General features: G+C 38.0%; 1 protein-coding gene across 1 annotated transcript in view; it reads right to left on the reverse strand.

The window, feature by feature from the left end:
* The window catches only part of SEMA3E (semaphorin 3E), a 151,511-nt gene that overhangs the window by 58,627 nt on the left and 71,455 nt on the right, over nt 1-21,429 (reverse strand). The window contains exons 2-3 of the mRNA XM_009943572.2: nt 14,723-14,883; nt 4,300-4,359 (exon numbers count right to left, since the gene is read on the reverse strand). Coding sequence (XP_009941874.2) covers nt 4,300-4,359; nt 14,723-14,883 — 221 coding nt within the window. The remainder of the gene's footprint in view (nt 1-4,299; nt 4,360-14,722; nt 14,884-21,429) is intronic.

Genomic DNA, 21,429 nt, shown 5'->3' on the forward strand with positions numbered 1-21,429 from the left:
TCAATTTTTTTTTATGTTGTGTAGCCTCATGCTTTATCTGTTTCCACTGTTCAAACCATCCATTGAAGAAGAAATTATTCATTTCCCCCAGGGCAATAGCCTGGGACTCATTAGTGTATTTTCAGCTTCATAAATGTTACAATAAAAATTTTTCAAACATCCTTTTGAGATGTGGGGTCATTATCCTTCCTGTGCTAAACTAGAAATGGAAACAGTGAGGTAAAAGCATCCATTGATTTGGGGACTCCTGAGATTTGGTTTTACAGGGTATTTAACATTTTGCAATGATTTCTAAGCTTGGAACAAAATTTCTGCTCATTTCAATTAATTGCTCAACATTTCTGAAACTCAGACCGTGGGTTTTAAGGCAGTCACACCAAGTTTAAGAAGACAATTATAAAGGGATTAATCTTAGCTAACTTTAGCTGTTCTAAAATTTAGATATGTAATTTATGTTATTCTTCTAGGCTTTTTCAATAATCAATGAAGAAAATCAGACATCTCCAAAAGGCAGTTAATTCTATCCTTAAATGAATGTGTGAAACAGAAGGGAGGAATTTCCTTTTTGAAAACTGATGTCCTTCACTGATGACTACTGTAGTTTTCAGACTGCTATATTTACATGAGAACAATTCTGGGTCTTACTGACTGTCTGCAAGAACTTTGTGCCACAGAGAAAGAGTCTGCAACAGAACCATAGGCAGAAATCAGCTCTTGTAAATCCACCTTGGGTTCAAAACTAAGAAACCATCTTTCTTCTTTCTTCAAACCTTTGTGTCATTCAGTGTAAGTGTTCCAGCTGCTCCAACAAATAAATAAGGATCATAAGGAGATATCTCCTTTGCTACAAGATTCTCCTTAATCATTCATCTCGAACATGTATCATGCTAATTGAAAGAAGGAGGTAACCTACACTGATATGTAACCTTATGTGTAATTAAATATTATGTATATGCAAAGGACATACCAACCTTGCAATATCTTACTTTGGAATTTCTTAATTCTTAACTAATTTATTCATTTTTTTAAAAAGGAGATTTGAAAAAAAAAAGGTCTTCTTTCATGTGGCATCCACATGGTCTCTCACCTGGAAAACATTTTTAGACCCTCTGGAAAAAACCTACTACTTGAAAAAAATTGAGAGAAGAATGAGTTGAGATTAGTAGGATGTCATCCTTTATACATGTGTCAGCACTCAAAGACAGAGGCATCCACTTTATATGTACTTTTCACAAACATTTGCTGACTAGTGATAGTAGAATTGTAATACACAGGGATTTTCTGATGCTTTGCAGTTTTTAAATAGATGCTTTACTGGGCGCTGATGTTGTTCCTCATTCTCCCTCCCCTCCAAGTATGACCTTCCTGACTTATCCCTTCTGTTCTCTATCAGAGGTGGTCTGGTCTTTACTCCTTGGTTGCCTTTTTTATCCACATATGCCTGCAGCTCTTGATCTTAGTCTGAAAAGCACTGTAAAGGAAGAAAGATCTTAGGATTTTTTTTAAAAGGCCGAGTATTACACGTTTTATCTCCTATGCACCTTCAGAGAAATGCCTGAAATTTTCCACAGAAAAAACAGGATGAGGCAGATACCATATACAGAGAAAAGTCATTCCAAATGGCTAGACTTTATCATTCATAAACAAATGAAAAGGGTACTATCCTGGCAAGTGTCAGACAGTTAGGTATTGCTGCTGGCTGAGATAATAATGTCCTGTACGCATAACAAGGAAGAGATACCTCAATCAGGGAACATTAAAGTAAGTTTTCTTCCTACTGTATTTATTAATTAAATGTTGTGGTTGTCTTTAGGAGGCTCTACAGATATATTATTAGACTTGTGGAATTTTATTCATCTGAAACTTCTTCGTGTGAAGGAATTAGTCATCAGTACAGAATTTGATTTCTACATCTGAGTGATCTCCAGTTCTGAAAAAATAATTGAAAGGATCAAAAGCTCTCACACCACAGGCCAGCAGTGTGTTTCCTGGCACACTGGAAAAGAGCAGGATTTTTTCTTTGACTTGATCTGAATTAGAACATTGTGACCTGAGCTTAAGACGACACACATGTTGTTAAAGACGAAGCTTTTCTAACTGTCCTGTTAAGTCTGTTACAAGCTCTCTGAAATTGTGTTTATGGCTACACTACTTACAGATTTACAGCTACAAGATGAACTGACAACTTATAAAGGTAGCGAGAGCTTATAAAAGTGGCCCGTTCTATCATATAGAAAGAGGGAGCAGAGAACACATGAAATAGCTCAACACAGAGATGCTTATTACAACCTTTTCAGTTCTACTAAAACTACTTCTACGCACTGAGTAACAGATCTTTTGCAAAGGAAATAAAAGAAGGAAACGACATGGAAATTAGCAAAAAGGTTTGAAAGAACACTGATGAATATTTTTTTTTCTGAAACTTTACACTGTGAAAAATAGCATTCAGAACTTAAGAAATGGAAAAAGGTTGATTTTAAGACATTATGCCATGAAGCCAATATTAGTTTATGGCTACAAAAAATGGAGATGAAAAGTAATAGAAACAGATTGCATTCTAATTTGTAGTCCTTTCAGCTTGGCCAATTTAGCTTTCTTAATACTGAGCTTGCTAATGAAAATTACTACGTTTTTTCTGGAATGAATTAGTCTTAGTAATTCACATAGTCGTGAGGATCTAAATATTGTCTGGTATTACAATATTTCCAGCTTTTACAAGTTTACCATCTTTTTCTTAAAGACTAATCCTGGAGTCTTGTGATTATTTAAAAATTTTATGGTTTTCTTTTAAAAATCACAACTTTCTCAATGAAGAGAGAAGTGGGAAATATGAAGTTTTTAAAATGATCACAATCATTACAAAGCAAATATGAAGACATACAATAACAGACCAGATTACAAAAGATTTTGAATTTTAGGGAATTTCAAGAGTCCAAAGGGGGTACCTTGCTATTACATTGGAACAACAATACTTATTTCTGTATTTATATAACCCATATAATATTGTCAAAGTATCAGAAAATAAATCCCATCATGAAATGGTGAAGGAAAGATGACAGAACTTTAGCTGTGATAACAGCCTATGTTAAGTGGTAGTATTAAGTAAAGCTAAAAAAATATAGTTTTTGAATTCATTTTATATGACCGCAAGGTTTGGATAATGTAGAAAAATACCATTTTCAACCAAAGCCATCTGAAATTCTCAAGGGTGTAAAAGTATCCAGAAAAATGTAATGACTTTTTAAAATGCCCCAAAAAGGATCATTTCTAGGCCAGGTGAGTGTAAGGAGTATAGTATTACGTTGTATGACTGTGTATTATTATGCATTAATGTATCGTTACTGTTGTTGTTGTTGTTGTTGTTATTATTATTATTTTCCAATCTGGTTCATTGATTCGCTTGATGTGGACACTTCTCTTGCTTGTACTTCAACAAGAATCTTTATAGCTTGCTGATCTGCACTGGCAATATGTTGTGGTTATCATCAAGGCTGCCTGTTTGCTGTGTTCATGTGGGAAAACTCTGCATGCATCCTCCTATGTCCTATGTTCCTGTCGCTGTTGCTATAAAACTATCATCATTTTCTAATCTTTTGATACAGTGGTGAGCTCTGTCAGCTGTGGTATTTATTGGGTGTTGTACTTTCTTTGTGTTTATGAGGTGCAGATAATGAGCTTGGTGCACTGCAAAATTAGAGAACTCTCGTCCAGAAGAACTTTCATCCTGTGGTGCCAATGATATCAGCTGCTGTATGTCATTGAGCTTTCAGGTCTTTCCCCAGGAACTGATTACAGTCAAAACACCGAATCACAAGAACAGAAAAGTTTTGGGGCTCATTAAAACAGAATATTTTTATCAACATACCAAAAAAACTTATAGAACAAAACAAATTCTAATATATTTTATAAACACTAATATTTTAGCTGCTTTTTTGAAATGCGAATTTTAAAGATAGATTAGAATGGGAAAAAGTTTGAAAGGAGAAGGTATCCTATGAGCATGAAAAGAAAGGGAAATAGAAATAGGAAAGGAGAACTATTAAGGAACCTTCTTTGATATCCCCAGAACAAGAATTAGGAGAAAGTTCAGATGAACTAAAGTGTTCTTCGCCCATTTATGAGACATTTTGAAAGCAATTAAATTAATAATTTAGTGTGTTCAGAGTAGTTACAAGTTTTTAAACTGTAACACTTAGATTTATATCTGTGCTTTGATCTCCTGAAGTTTAAGGATGCCTTGTTTTGGATCAGCTACTGGTGTAATTAAAGTACATTTGATTTTTAATTAGTGATACTTACAGCATCTCTTCCTTTAATTATGCATTCTTCCACCTGCAGAGGTGTACTAGACCAATGGATCTGAGGAAAAAAAAAACCCAGACATTTATTCAATTGAGAGTCTGATCATGTCAATCCAACTTTTCCACTATTTTTCATAAGTGAAAGACCTATAGAACAGAATTATAGAATCCTAGAACAGCCCAGATTGGCAGGTACCTTGAATGATCATCTGGTCCAACATTTCATGGGAAAGCGAGCCTAGATGAGATTATCAAGCACCCGGTCCCATCACATTTTTAAAACCTCTGATGATGGAGACTGCACTATATCCTTCAGGAGGTTGTTTCAGTGGTTGATTGTTCTCATTAAAAAAAAAAAATCTTCATTACCTCCTAGTGTAACTTGTACCCATTGCCCCTTGTCTTCTCCCTGTGGCTCCTTGTGAAGACAAAGCTTACGTCTTTCTTTTAGCTGCCCTTTAAATACTGGAATACTTTTATGAGTTCCCCTTAAAACTTCTCTCCAGGGAGAAAGGACCTTCCTCCTTCAATCTTTCCTCATAGGGCAGGTTCTTCAGCCCTTTGATCATCTTTGTGGCCCTCCTTTGGACCCTCTCCAGTTTGTCCACATCTTTCTTGAATAATGGGGATGAGAACTGGACACAGCTCTCCCAGTGAGGCCTGACAAGCACTGACCACTCTTGTTCCCATGAAGTGGGATGACCATGCCAGTATCTCTGCTAATAACACCCTTGGGAATGCAGCCCAGGGTTCCTTTCGTCTTCCTTGCTGCCGCGGAGCACTGCTGACTCGTGTTCCATTTGTCGCCCACCAGGACCCCCTGGGTTACTTTCAGCAAGGTTGCTCCCCAGTCACACCGAGCCCAGCCTGTACGGGGCTCTTTGGTTGTGTCTTTCCAGGTGCATGACTTTGCACTCGTCTTTATACTTGGCTCTTCATACCATATACACAATTTTTGTTGTAAGTTATAAAGATTAATCAAGTTTCTGTTAAAATTTGAACAGCTCTCAAGTAACATATTCCAGTTCTATTTTTAAATATCAGTAAAATTTACAAGAAGGTTAGAAATACTTTTGATGAAACATAACTGTTTTTCTTTGGGTAACTCAGCAAACAATACTAGTCAACAGAATTTAAAAGTAGTTAATGTATGGAACATTATATACAAATTCAGTAGAAGCATCTCTGCTAAATTGTCAGTGACTTTCAGCATGAAATATTATTTTTGAACTACTGATTTCCTGCTTTAAGTGACACTTAGGAAAGAAAACGGTTTTCAGTAAAGCTAATGAGGGTCAGCAAATAACCTCATGGGAGTAGGAGCAACTCTTCACAGTCAATTACTAGAAGTGAAGCCAGATTACAGAACTGAGATTTTTTTTCAGCTACTTACTGTAAAAAATTTATGTTTTCTTCCAGATGCATGACTAGTTTAGATGAAAACAATGTTAAAAAATGACTGAGCAGACTAGAATGATTACTTCATTTCTTAGAAACTTTAAAAGTGAAAACAAATACATATTTACTCCACTAATATCAGGCTTAGCGGAAACCAACTAAATATCAAAAAAATGGACGTCATAATTAAGACATTTTTTCCAATAGGCTAGTCATAAATTTTTCTTCTATCTATAAAATATTTTAAAATTGAATTATTCTTCTGCTAGGCTTTTTTTCCTCTATTTTTACTTAGTTTTCTTGTAATAATTCTAACCCAAGAAATCTGGGGATAAATTATAAGAAAAGTAAATTTCAAGAAAAGTGAGCATAGTTTATAAATCCCGGAGGCCTAGTGCTTAAAGGCAAGAGGTCAGCTGTAACTTATTCTTGTCAACTTCAGCAGCCTGTTAGTGTTTATGTCTTAGTGCCTGAAGCAGATGACCTATGTTCAGACACTATCTAAATCCTTAAAGGAACCTAAGATTAATCAGAATATTTGTTTTCAATCAGATGGTCTTACAGTCATCTATGTATGCTCAGAACTAAGTCTCCCCTAGTCTCTATACTGCTGCTGTGTAGTCTGGGGAGGTACCTGAACTCTGCTGAACTCATGTGAGGGTACTCATCCAGTCACCCTGGTCAGATCTTTGCTGGTTCATCCAATGCAACGCTCAAGGCCCACAGTCATTTACTTTACTCACTGGTCAAGGATTGAATAGGCAACAGTCTCTCCATAACGCAAGAGCCTAGAATTTAGATGTGAAATCTAGCATCTCCTGAGCTTAAAAGTTATGATGTCACAGCTTCCACTTCCCAAAGAGATATTCTGACTAGGCAGGCTGAAATGTGAGCTTTTGCCCGTATCATGTGTAGGTGTCTGTTAGAAACAGGGAAACCACAGGGGGAATAAAACATTTGACTCTGTAACCTAATATTAAATATTTTGTGTAGCAGATTGTTTTTGTACCTGGATACTTAGTCCTGGTGGTATTGAAAATATTTTAGATGTACATTTTCCCCTTAAGACATACTGAATTAAATGCATAAAGAGAATCAAGAGAATAAAGCCAAAGAGGTAACACAGTGTCTGCTTTTTCTGAAATGTTGAAAAGGAAAAGCAGCTGCAATATAAGAAACAAGAATTTGGTCTATAGCTAGAATTATAGAATGAATCATAGAGTCAGTGAATGGTTTGGGTAGGAAGGGACCTTTAGAGGTCATCTTGTTCCAACCTCTCTGCTGTGGACAGGGACACCTTCCACTAGACCAGATTGCTCAAAGACCCATCCAACCTGGCCTTGAACACTTCCGGGGAGGGGGCATTCACAACTTCTGTGGGCAACCTGTTCCAGTGTCTCACCACCCTCATCATAAAAAATTTCTTCTTTATGTCCAATCTAAATCTACCATTTCAGTTTATAACCTTTGTCTATTGTCCTGTCACTACAGGCCGTGGTAAAATGTCTCTTTTTTTCTTAGCAGTCCCTTTTAAATACTGAAATGCTGCTTTAAGGTCTCCTTGGAGCCTTCTCATCTTCAAGCTGAACAACCTGAAGCTGAACAGGCTCTCTCAGCCAGTCCTCATAGCAGAAGTGTTCCATGCCCCTGATGATTTCCGTGGTCCTCCTCTGGACCCACACTAACATGTGCATGTCTGTCTTGTACTGGGGGCCCCAAAGCTGGATGCAGGACTCCACGTAGCATCTCAGGAGAGTGAGCAGCGGGGCAGAATCCCCTCACTCACCCTGCTGGCTATGCTTCTTGTGATGCAGCCCACAATATGATTGGCTTTGTGGGCTGGAAAAATACATTGCTGAGTCATGACCCAATTTTTCATCCACCAATATCCCCAAGCTCTTCTCTGCAGGACTGGTTTCAATCCATTCATTACCTAGTCTGTACTGATATTAGGGACTGCCCCGACCCTCATGCAGGACCTTGCACCTGGCCTTGCTGGACTTCATGATGTTTGCATGGGCCCACTACTCAAGCCGATCAAGGTCCCTCTGGATGGCATGCCTTCCCTCTAGAGAATCAACTGCACCACTCGGTGTTATCCACAAACTTGCTGAGGATGCACTCAATCACACTTTCTCTGTTGCTGATGAAGATATTAAATAGTCTTGGTCCCCATACAGGCCCTTGAGGGACACAATTTGTTACTGGTTTCTGCTTGAATGTTGAGCCATTGACTGTAGCTGTTTGGACATGGCAATCCAGATAGTTCCTCATCCATCTAATAGTCCATTCATCAAATCCATATCTCTCCAATTTAGAGGTAAGAATGTTGTGGAGGACCAGATCAAAAGCCTCTACAGAAGTCAGGGTAGATGACTTCCATAGCTATTCCCTTGTCCATTGATGTAGCCTTTCCATTACAGAAGACTACTAGCTTGGGCAGGCATGATTTGTCATTGGTGAACCCATGCTGGCTGTCATTAATTATCTCCCTGTCTTCCGTATGTTTTCAGATGTCTTCCAGGAGGATCTGTTCCATGATCTAAGGAGAAGCAGGGGATGTGTGCACAAATACCTTGCAGAGGAGACAGAGTGCTTTGCTTCCTGAGTGAATTGCTCTAAACACAAGGCTAATGTGTAACAGAAGTTACTCTCTGTCACTATATCTACCACTGCTGCTAGGTATCTGCTTTCCAAAGCAACTCCTGCACGAATCCTTCTCCAAAAGAAGCCCTTGTTCTGTGTCTGTTCAGCCACATGTGTATTCCCTATTGGAATATTTATCATGGTTTGTCTTAGCACAAAAAGGCTTAACAGAAGGAATAAGAAAGGCAGACACCTCTGTACCTTTTGTACAGTTTGTGCAGAGATGTAGAAATCTGTCTTAGATGCTCATAGCAAATTGCCTACCTCTAAGGCAAGTCCATGCTAGTTGCCTAAGAATATGGGTCTGAACTATGGTTTCAGTAATACATAGGAGTCTGAAGAAGCTTTTCTAAGCAGAAATAACTTTTTAGGTCTCATAGCTTTTATGAAGATTATGAGGTTTAACATAAACAAGCCAGTCACAAGTGGTGTTCCCCAGGGCTCAGTTTTGGGTCAGGTCTTGTTCAACATCTTGATCAACGATCTGGGTGAGGGGACTGAGTGCTCAGTAAGTTTGCAGATGACACCAAGTTGGTTGGGAGTGTCGATCTGCTCAAAGATAGGAAGGCTCTGCAGAGGGATCTGGACAGACTGGATCAATGGGCCGAGGCCAATGGTATGAGTTTCAACAGGGCCAAATACCGGGTCCTGCATTTGGGTCACAACAACCCCATGCAATGTTACAGGCTTGGGGAGGAGTGGCTGGAAAGCTGTCTGGCAGGAAAGGACCTTGGGGTGATGGTCAACAGCCAGCTGAACATGAGCCAGCAGTGTGCCCAGGTGGCCAAGAAGCCCAACGGCATCCTGACTTGGATCAGGAATAATGTGGCCAGCAGGAGCAGGGAGGTGATCGTGCCCCTGTACTTCGCACTGGTGAGGCCACACCTGGAGTACTGTGTTCATTTTTGAGCTCCTCAATACAAAAAGGACATTGAGGTGCTGAGGCATGTCCAGGGAAGGGCAACGAGGCTGGTGAGGGGTCTAGAGAACAACTCTGATGAGGAGCGGCTGAAGGAGCTGCGGCTGTTTAGCCTGGAGAAGAGGAGGCTGAGGGGGGACCTTGTTGCTCTCTACAACTACCTGCAAGGAGGTTGTAGTGAGGCAGGTGTTGGTCTCTTTTCCCAAGTAACCAGCACTAGGATGAGAGGCAATGGCCTCCAGTTGCATCAGGGGAGGTTTAGATTAGATATTACGAAAAATTTCTTTCCTGAAAGAGTGGTCAGACATTGGAACAGGCTGCCCAGGGAGGTGATGGAGTCCCCATCCCTGGAGGTGTTTAAAAAACGTGTAGATATGACACTTCAGGATATGGTTTAGTAGGAATGGTGGTGCTGGGTGGATGGCTGGACCCGGTGGTCTTAGAGGTCTTTTCCAACCTATGATTCTATGGTTCTATGATTAGATTTTGATCTCTTCAAAACCATTTTAGACTAGAGATTAAAAACTCCTCTGCATGTCAGATTTTACTGTCATACCAAGTTTCAAATTTCAATTTTACATGCATCTCGGGGTCTAAGCAGAACAGACAAAAATATGTATAGTAAAATATGTTCTGCAAAACATAAAAAATAATATTTTATTGTTTTTAATCTAGAAATCATTATGAGGATTTCTTAGCTCAGTTAAAACAACTGAGAAGAGCTGCTCAGTCTGTTATGATCATCTGCAAAGAAATCTGTAGTAATTGGCTCAAGATAGCAATACTTCACTAAGGTTTACTTACTGTACCTAATCATATTTGTGTAATTATTGCTGTTTTACTTAACTAGAATAACACAGGACGTGTCTGCACTGCGTGGAAATCCAGATATTAACCACTTGTAATGGTAGCCTTTAACATGCCATATATTGTTTTTCCTGATATTTATGCTTCAAAGTTTTGACAACAATCAGCTTTAACTTTGAATTGATTCTTTGCTAGGATTACAATCTTTTGGCAAGCTGTCAATAAATATTGTTGGGAAATTTTTGTGTGCATCTAGATTGCAATAACTTCATACTAACAAACATTTCACTGGTCTGCATGCTTGGGATGATTATTGGCTTGGACATAATCTTTCAAAACTTTTCACCCCTGCAGGTTATTGTGAAGTAAATTTTTAAGTTGCTCATTTAGAAATGTTTTCTCATCTTGCACCATAATATTATCATCCTTGAGACCTGGATGATGTAATTTTATTGCTGTATTTAAAAGACAGGGAAAAGCTACTTTTAAATGTACTCCTCATGGGAAAAAATATAATTATAAGTCTGCATAGACAACAGCTACTGTGAAAATTCAGATAGGGAGAAAACTTTAATTGGAGATGGAATACTAATTAGTATCTCCAAACAGCTTTCATATTCAGTCACTAACCTCAGAAAACTGTATACCATGTCTAATGAAAACTAATTTCAAGAAATTGTATGAGCTTTGTAGCACTTCAGACCAAAACAGACTACTGTGTGACTGGTCTGAACTCTAGTAGGTGACAGAGCAATTAAGCAATTCAGCTACCCCACCCCTGGTTTAAGTTAATAAATAGTGCTTAATTAACACATAACTTGTGTCTGGCTGAAGCACAAATTCTGCGAAAATATCTAGTTATGACTGGATATTGTATATATGCATCAACAAATATATAGCCACCTTGCCTCTTGGAAGGTAATTCCAATGGATAGTCAAACTCACCAATAAATTACATGCTTCTTATTTCAGTGTGAATATATATACATTCCTACACAGTACTCAAAGGAGATACAAGTAAACCCTGCTCTAGCAGACTTGTGTTCAGCCCGCTCTGAAGTGGAAATATAGCTAGCTTCCCTAAAGACAGGATCTATTATGCAGGCTCTATAGTTTAATACAACAGAGACATAAATCCTAATCTGGAGATAACTCAGATTGAAAAAAGCACATTGAAACCAGCCTGCAAAAGCCTGTTTACAGAAGTAGGAAGACTTCTCTTCAGAGCAAGTCCTTCATAAGCCCTTTGAGGCAGAAGCTAGGAAGAAAGACTAGCTATAAGGAGTTTGTGGACAAATAGGAAGTGCAGTTTATTTTCACTCTGACAAGAGAAGAAAAGTGGAAACAGAGGTCATCGTTCTCTGTGAGCTGTTAGATCAGTGGTGGTGGCATTGGTTCAAGTTTGCTGTCAACAAAGATCTGCTCTGGCACCAATTTCAATGAGTTGAAATGCTTTTTAAAATAAATTTGGCACCACTTATCAAAGAAAGTTCTGTATCAATGTGTTAGATCGTTACTAGCCTTAAAGACTTTGGACCAAATCCTAAATACGTGTAAAGTTCGATTCCTAACGTGGTGTCAGAGGGAATGAGATCTTACGGAAAGCAACGGTCACATGGAGGGTAACTCCAAAGCTTTGGCTTTACACAGGGTTTCAAGTACTTCTCTAGCTTTAGTTCTCTGTAAATATTGATCTCCACACTTCATATTCTCCCTTATTCTTGCTACTGTTAGGGCATTATTCATATAGAAACCAAAGTGCATGAGTAACTTTGTTTCAAAAACTTATGGTAATATATGTTAAAAAACCTAAGCAAGAAAATTTCTGTGTAATTTCTGTGTATTATAAGACAGATACAAAGACTACAAAAAAAAGCTGCAGACTGGGCAAAGGAAAGAAAATTAGACCAATGGAGAAGCAGAACTCTTTGTCCAAGATGACATGAAAATTCCATGCCACAGGTAAGAGCTCAACCTGAACCTCTGGATTCCCCAGCCAATGCAAGAATGGAAGTAGTAGTTATCTTCCCCGAAAGATTTTTCCTATTTTGTATGTATCTTTACCGAGTGTGAAAAATGGTCAGGATAATACAAGCTTAATACAGTGTTAGTAGATATTTACAAAAACTCCTAACAGCTTATGTGAATAAGGCGTAATCTACCCTTCTGAGTGCTGCTTTGTTTTTGAAAGCTGAAGACAATTGAAATTTAAGGAAAAATGTGGTCTATTAAATGCAGATTTATAGGATGCATACCTAATACTAATCACAGGATTTTTCTGGAAATGCTGGATTACTTTGGCAGTCAACAGGTCTCAGTGCAAAAGCATTTTGTGTTCACTCAGCATTTTGTTGTTTTTCTTTTGGGGGTCTTCTAATAGGCTTGCTAGAACTGAATTACTGGGTCATTTTACAGCAGAAAGGATACATCTCTGTCTGGGAATGGGCTTTACTTTGGTTATTAGAGAACATATTCATATTCGATTGTGGAAAAAGGGATGGCAATGATTTAAACCACAGAAACTGTGTTCTAGAACACAGAAGACAAAAAAGATCTATGCAAATCTGCCCCAAAGCTACCAACTTTATGAAACATCTTTTTTCCAGCTAGTGACTCATCCTGGTTACCAGAGAGAGAACAAAACCCAGGAACTGGCCTCCACTCTTATACTTTCATTAGGTTATAACCGATATTTTAGATTAATTAAGCTAAAGTCTTCCATCTGAAAGAAAAGGTCAAAGGTTAACAAACACATAGTTAAAGTAAGATTAATGGAGAGCTTTGGTAGCAATGAAATAACCAGTCTCAATTCCAGGAACTTCCCACAGTGTACCTCAGTAATTAAGCTCTCATGTAACAGAAATATCTCATTCCACACTTCAGCTGATAGTGCTGTGAGACAGTCATGTTTTCCCTAGCTATCACTGAATGAGATCTGTACTGAGTGAACACCGGGAAGAGACAAAAGGATCATGACATTTGTATTTAAGGAAGTCCCAGTGAGGTCATGTTTCTAAACATGCTAGGTCAAGCTCAGTTTCTCATCTTTTGCACATCATAAAAGCAGGCAAGCAGGCAAGAAAAGCTTCCTTTAATTTGTCATACTCTGCATGCAGGTCTCAAAACAGAGAGTATGGTTTCAGAGTAAATGGCTGTTCGTTCATTTAAAAACAAGAAGGAGTGCAATGGACTTCCAAAGTGTGTCCAGATGGGACAATGGTTGTTGCACAGAAGTGTAAAGTGCTCTATCCTGTCAAGTTTCCTCACATAGATTTACTGCCAAATGGGGAAGAAGAGAGGGAGAAAAAAAGCCTTTTTTATAGAAACAATTGCTTGCTAAATGTTTTCATATCCCTGAGATCTAATATCACAGGACATTAATAATTTTTATCAAATGGGAAAGGTGTTAACTCATATCTCACTGTGGAGGAGCAAAGCTCAGTATGTAACATTTCTCTCTGAGGAGTTAAAATATTATATTTTATTTTTTTAAGCACAGATAAATTCTCACATGGTCTCTCTGGGCACATCTGTTTCCCCATATCTAGAAATGCCTTTCCCAAACTGTTTATAAAAAGGATAAATCATGTTTTATCTGTTCACAGTAGAGGAACATGCTAATGACAGTTGGAGATGATAAACAAGGTTGCTTATGGTCAAGTTGACCAGAGTGTTGGCATGAGAATAGTGGTGTTCACTTACAACAAGAGAGCAGAAAAAACAGAATTTGAAACATCAGTGGTCATTGCAGTATGAAAATCAAGAAAAATCATATTTCTCCTGAGCAGCTTTATTTGTTCACTTTTTCATTCATTTATTAATGTGAGAATTTCAAAAAGTAGCTAAGGAAAACACAGAAGTATTTCAAGACATCATTTACCCAGAGTCAATATGTTTGAGGCAGAAGCAATGTTCCTCCAGCTTCCATTGCTATCCAGGCTTCCGTTCCTACCTGCCAAGGGCAGAAGTGAGTAAGGAAGCCAAGGCTCACATCAGCTCAAACTCTGGTGTCTCAACTTCAATTGCCAGTTTGTTAATCAGTTGTGGTTTCCACGATGTACCAAGCTCTCTGGCAGGATTATGACTTAAACCACCTTTCTCCCACAGACCACTGAGTAGACTTCAAATACCACTCTCAGTCTCTACTTAACAGCAACTCTGCCTCAAAGCCGATGCAAAACCCTGCTTCTAAAGAAGGCTAAAAATTAGCTGCGTGCTTTATGTTGCTATTAAATACCTCTTCTGAATTATGTGTTAAATTTTTGATATTTTTTTTAATGTTTTCTCTGTTGCTGTGTAAAAGTCCCCCACAAATATCAGGGAGAAATTATTCCTTGATAATAGAGTGGACATACAGAAATCAAGTAAGTGCTAAGTGTGAGGTGCTCTAAACATCTGTAAACATGCTGAATAACAGTGATAAATAGCTACATGTCCCGCAGGTCTCTTCACCTAGAGTGACCCTCATGGATTATTACCAGGAAAAAAATGGTAATTAATGTACTTTTCTTAAATATAAACATGAGCTTAAAATTCACGTGCAAAACATCTGCAAAAACTCCTTTATCTCATTTCCAGTCATGCAAACTCTGATATTCCATGCTACACGTCATGGCACAAAGTGACGAATATATACAGCTTTTTACTCCACCTCTCGGTAGTTGTCGCTGACTCGATCCAAACTGAGGGAATACAAGAGGTCTCTTCCTCCCACGAACAGTCGCTCTTGATACTCATCCAGCAGCATTATATGAAGACCAAGATATCCAAATGGGCTATGAAAGACTGACGTCCTGTTTAAATCCCAGAGCTCTGAAATAAAATCAGAGTGTGCGTGATAAATACCAAACAGCTTAGCTTTCATGGCTTCATGTTCATATCCTCTTAGGGAACAAGGCAAAAAGTTGTGGGACATTAAAATGCTAATCATATAATCTTTGAGTAAGAAAGAGACTCAAATCACCTGGGAACAATTTTCAAAATGAGCCGGCTCTCCAGGAGGTTTGAATGCGAATCTTTACATCATAATATTTATGCTCCATGTATCATGAGATGGGGATGAAGGGAAATAAGTTTCCTCCTTAACATTTTCTGAAAGGGAAAAACTACTGCTTAGGACATCAACTGCTAATGGGAAAAAATGAATGTACTGATGGAAACTAGAAAACTTACAGGAAATTGTTGTCTCCTTGTCTTTCCCTCAGGCATGTCAAACTGCAGGTTTTTATTGTACGTACAACATTATTCTGGTTTTGCTTTTTTGAAGGGATGCGGTTGCTAGTTTTAAGCCTAACACTGTCTCCACTCAGTTCACTTAAAATATTTCCTCTAAATTCAGTGGGAACAGTATGAAATCTGTAAAATACATATTCATCGTTTTCCGGGTAATTACTGATTTTGTCAAGAAATACACTGACCAGACAAGGAGAGCTAAGGCTTAGCTGCACATAATCCAAGCTAAAGTCACTTCCACAGAGAAAGGGAAAATCATCCTGGGTAATGTTGCAGAAACTTGGAATCAGACCTAAGGAAGGAGGAAAGAGACAAGCACAGGGGTCTTTCTGCACTCTTGAGCAGATGGTGCAGAGCACAGCATGGCTCACAGCAGGCCAGAGAGGCTGAAAACCATTTTGCTGTTATGAAGCATCAAAAGAAGTCATTACAAAGAGTACCTTAGGACTGTCTGCAAAGCAGCGGAACTGGGACTAGGGGAAAGGAACTATATTCCTATGCCTATGTTGTGGTGAACTGTTTTATTTTGAAGAAAGAAAAATCATTCTTGGTAAAAGCAACTAAATTGTTTTTAGCTTATGCTCACAGCTATCCCTAAGCATAATTTTTCCAATTTTTTGGATGTGGCCCAGCAGATGATGCTGGGAGAAGTGGGATTGTCCCAGAGCTAATGAAAACAAATGGGCCGTCATCCATTTTGGGGTGGAGGTTCCAGTTTTTGTGCCATACCAGCAGTTATGTTCACTCGTCTATGCAGCACCTTCTCAGCCACATAGAGGCCACAGCTGGTCTTCTGCAAGGCGACTGGTCCTAAATATCAGAGAAAGTCCATGCACAGGTCTATCACTATGGCATCCACTTGGAATGCCTTATATGACATCCATATATGCTGTGATTTTCAGAAATTGATATGCATCTTTAACCTGAGAATGCAGCCTCGTAAGGTATCGAAATACTAAACGACCAAAATTCATAATCATTATTACAAATTTGTCCTATGTTCCCTGAGAAAAGGGTGTTCCAAACCAATGAGATTTAAATTCCATATTACAATATGAATTTATCTTACCCACGAAAAGGTTTAGCATGACCATTTTACCTTATGAGATATCTTACTTATATCCTAAAGTATAGAAAAGAGAACAAATATTTTGAGCCAAGGCAAGAAATTTAGTATTCAGTGAGGATATTTATTTACTCTAACAAAATTGCCACAATTTCTTTTTCTTTTAAATTGTTATTTATATTGTGCACATGATGATAAGCGAACTTAATAATAGGAAAATATGTTTTGTTCCATTTGTCGACTAGGTTTGTTTCAAGTCAACAGAAGCTGAAAGCAACTAGTTTCTTAAAGCTCTTTCCCTAGATGATAAAATTTCTATCAAAAGTTTCTTACTAGAAAATGAGTTTCACAACTGACTTCTTCCTGAGCTGTCTTCATAAATAATCTATTGATTATATATCTGTGGACAATAATGTTAATATCCAGGCTTTCCATAATATTTTTTAACAGTAGAGTTCAAAGTACTTTGTACATGGATGTGATTGGCGTCACTTAACAAATGGGAAAATTAAGTCACAGAGAGGAGCATCATGATGGACAGAGCAAGTCTTTATTGTCTAAGCTTTGCATACTGGCCAGTGAACATGCATACATTCTTTGACTGTGATACACTCAGCACAGTACTGCATAGGAATGTGGAAATGGTGCTTGCAAAGTAAGCTTCGCTCGCCAAGAAAATCCATCCGATTGCTGTTTCAGAACATTGCTTGTTTGTGATCAGCCTAGAAAAGGAATGAAAGCAGAACTAGAAATACTATTTTTGTCCTAAATAAAGCCACTTTTTATTTTCAAGAATATAAAACATTCAATATATTTGAATTTTGAGTCAGTCCTGGAGTTAAAAGAATTGCATTTTAAATTCCAGTTTAATTTAGCCACAAAAGGATACTGTGGCAGCTTCCCCCAGTTTATTTCCATGTTGTTCTGAAGGCAAATTTTTCATAAATGAGACAATATTTCTTTACATAGATTAGAGATATTACTCTAGTGTTCTCAATGCGAACACAGGGCATGATGAGCAGTCCTCTACCTGATCATGTACCCTGATGACTACTCAGATAAGACTCTGTCCAGCCAGATACACCTGCAACTCTCATTGTCTTAAATGAAAGCTTAGAAAATTAAACAGCTTTCAAGATCAAACTTGTGAAAAGGGATATTTCTAGGACTACCTCCAGCAAAGCTATACAGGCATGGTTTTGCCATGGGTATAGAGATAAGAACAGAATTGCACCTGACATCTGGAAGGGCTGGAAAACACCGAGCAGTGGGACCTGGGGAGAAGTTTTGTTACTGAAACACAAATGTACTGGTATTATATAGTTCCTTTGAAAGGTACTAGCATTTCTGGACATTGTAGGATATCTGAGCTATTAGGATAGCGTAAGCAAGTAGGATACAACACCTTCTGAATGTCAGGAGAATGGGTGGGGTACTCGGAGTCTAAAATGGCACTAAATCCCTGTCATTTCTAAGCAAGTGAATCTCACCATGATCCAGCTTGATGTAAATGACCCAGGTTTTGAAGCAGTAGAACTTCATTCATGCAATATTATGCCCCTTCAGCAGAGCTAGTTGGCTTTGATATAGCACTACATGATTGCATCTGTACAACTTCCAGACTTGAGCTGCTGCAGACACAGGATACACATCCTTCACACTCATCTAGTGAATTATTAGTTCATAGATCATTGTATTCTGCAGGGCTGAGTTACCCTCAGTCTTTGAAATCAAAACACAATTGGGACTGAGATACCGAAATTCAAAGCTTAAAGCAACTTTCATGAAAATCTACTCTCAAGTACCTTGAAGAATCTTGCATTTGCAAGTGTCACCTTGTGACTCTAGACTCCTCAACGTGTTAAAAGTTGTGCTCCTGCTAAGGCTTACATCCTTGATTTGAAAAATTCAGTTTCTACATCACACCTAAACTTGAGCATAACCCAAAAAGAGATTGTTTTTCTACCTAATAGTAGTATTTTATAGCTACATTTATGCTGAGCACATCTAGCACACTTACGAGATCAGGTGCAACTGCAATTTTCTTCGAGAACCTGGCCAGAGAAAATATAGCACTGTTAAATATTTTTAAAATATTCTAGTGGCTAAATCGGTCACCTAAGGAATAGCAGACATGAGTTTAATTTCCTTTTCTAAATGGATTGAAACCCAGATCGTTCTCTCTCCATAAGGAGGTCTAATCTCAAGCTATTAGCTACTAGATTGGCAGGGAAGGGTGGATGCTTTCTCCATTTCCTGTTGAAGCTGTGCAACAAAATATTCAAACTTCAGGAAGAATGAACAAGCAGTAGCATGACCCTAATTTAGTAGTTAAATTGCTTTTCTGGGAAAGAAGTTCTGGCTCTATTGCTCAAAATAGTCTACGCATTTTATATTAAACAGTAAGTGGACAGAGTATATAAATTGTTCTAACACATGGACTAGAAATCCTCAGCTCCTCTCTCACATGGGAATGGCTACAGATTTCAGCTGAGTTAAATCCTTCCTTTTACTGAGTTTCTATAGATTTTTGTGACAAAAAGCCCTTGCTCTATAAAGATTTTGTGTAAAGAAATAAAAAGCAAGAGGAAAAGAGGATGAATTGTTCAGGCAGAATATATTGTCAGTGCTCAACACACAAGACAAGAGAGAAAAGACCATTCCTACTGCTATCTCTTCATAAAAACAGATCTTCATGTTGCCTCTCTGTACTGATCCCCAAATTTGAGAAAATGTTATTCAAGTTTCATCCTGTAATATTTTACCATTTTAATATAAAAGCTCAACACCATAACTAAAACCACGCCACTACAGTACAAACAATGTTTTACTCAACAAAGGAAGGACTGCTTCAATATTTACGTATTCCTACATGGCACTTCACTTACTCGTGAAAACCTTAAAGCAAGTCTTGGCTGCCAGATTACATTTCATAAGAGAATAAACCTTATTTCTTGCTTTTTTAAATACCAAGAACAAACCTGAAGGTTTTTTATCTGTCTGTCAGATTGCTGGCAAATATTCAGACTGATCTTGCTTACCACAGTTTTTCTTATAGCACTTCTAATTTGGTGAATATCCTCTTTGACAAGATGCATTCTGTTAGCCATTTGCCAGCAATGATGTTAATTATATTCATAATAGCTGATTTCTTGAATATTTTAATGATCAGTATGTAATTCTTTCTTACTTCTAAGATTGTGTTAAAAAAAGAATGAAGTCACCCTTTTAATATATTGATATTTTTTAGATATAAAAGCTCAATAACAAAGGCATGCTTAGAACATTAAATGCAAAAATCTCATTGCTGCTCCACAGCAGGCAGAGTATAGTGAGATCTTATAACAGGTTCTTAGAAATTAGGCACATGGTGAGTAAGATACAACTTTGAACCTTGAATATAGACAAATATCACTAGAGTTGGATTTCTTTTTCTCAGGGAGTGAAAAAGTTGCAGTTGCTCTTGCTCTGTTTTTCATAGCATTACATCATCACAACTGCACAAGTCAATTGCTTTTGCCCTTTTTTGCCCTCATAAAAATCTTTGATTCCCCTTTTACATTCTACAGAAATATAGTCTCACCTCCCACACTACTTCACTCTGCAGAACATTCTTCCGGCAAAGATGGTTTCCAGATGCAGGGCACTGACAAAGGAGTCCGGCACTTTGAACATGTTGAGTACCTAAGGAGCGTCTCAGTTCTGTTTTACAGGAGGAGGTAACAACTGGGGTTGCTATCTGTCCCCGTCAATAACGTAAAAGACCACAGATACAAAGTCTAGGTAATATGAACACCTGAATGACATTGTATGATTCCATTTATGAGCATAGTCATGGAATATAAATATTACAGTGGAACAAGTTTTATAAGAATTTTGTGAGCCTTATGTAATTTCAATTAATTTAGCTTTTTGCCATATAGCTGGTAAATGATAACCAACTTCTGCTTATATGTGACAAGAAAGGAAGAGAAACAGAAAGGAGGAAAAACAGTAAGGAGACACAGGGGAGAACCTGAAATATCTGTGACACAGTTTATGAACTACAGGTTAATAGTAAGATCAAGCAATGCAAGTAAGTTTCAGTTTTAAACCACCAGTACTTCAAGACAGTTTACTATTCAAGGGTACTCCAAAGAGTCATCCATCACAAGGACTAAAATATAATCTTACAAGTGGTTGGATCTTTCTGACAAGGTTAAGACCTCTAACTGGCAATATTCCATATAAAATTGGTAAGAGAAGGCCAAAGTTTTCTTCCCTGAGAAAAAAAAATAGAGGTGAAAACTCACCCCAAAAATCTATGTTGCTGAATAAGAGCTAATGCATTAGCAATTTTTACTCTCCTGTGCTCACAGTCGTCAGCCATCTATGTTGCTGCAAAAATAATTATAGACACATGATAGCAATTTCTTGATAGCGGAAAAGGATACACTAACTCAGGTGAAACAGAAACCAACTGAACCAGCTGAGCAATGGTAAAGGGGACAGAGTAAATTGGCCAGAGATGGCTGAAGTCAATGTTGCCGCATGAGGTTTGCTAACAAAATCTGAGCCAAGAATTTTAAAGGCAGAATTAACTGCAAATAGCAAACGAACTAAAAAAATCTTGGTAGTGGTAATGCTGAAAGTTGCCACTACATTTTTAAAACACGGTTCTTAAGATATTTTAGTATCTTATTTGGGGAACATGAATCAGTAGGAGATAAACATAAAAGGCTGGGAGGGAGGCTGAAGTCTGAACTTTCACCGCTTGAGGTTTTATCTGTGTGGCTGCCAGGCAGATGCCTCAGAAACTTGGCAGGGTAGGAGACAGAAAGCAAAGTCTAGTAACGACAAGTAAAAACCCATGAGTCCATAACTACTCTCATATGATCCAACCTCTGCTCTTAACAGCAGGTGAGTTTGGCTATCTAGCTATATTTGGAGAATGTAATTGGCTTCATGAAGTGATCTGGTGCAGCAAAGTCCATGAATAATTTTGTTTGTTTGGTGCTCTTCCTCTGAATGTGCAGATCTCGTGATGAAGTTTAAATTATAGTGAAAACTTCAAACAAAGA

Source organism: Opisthocomus hoazin, chromosome 8 (assembly GCF_030867145.1).
Source record: "Opisthocomus hoazin isolate bOpiHoa1 chromosome 8, bOpiHoa1.hap1, whole genome shotgun sequence".
Classification (NCBI taxonomy): Eukaryota; Metazoa; Chordata; class Aves; order Opisthocomiformes; family Opisthocomidae; genus Opisthocomus; species Opisthocomus hoazin.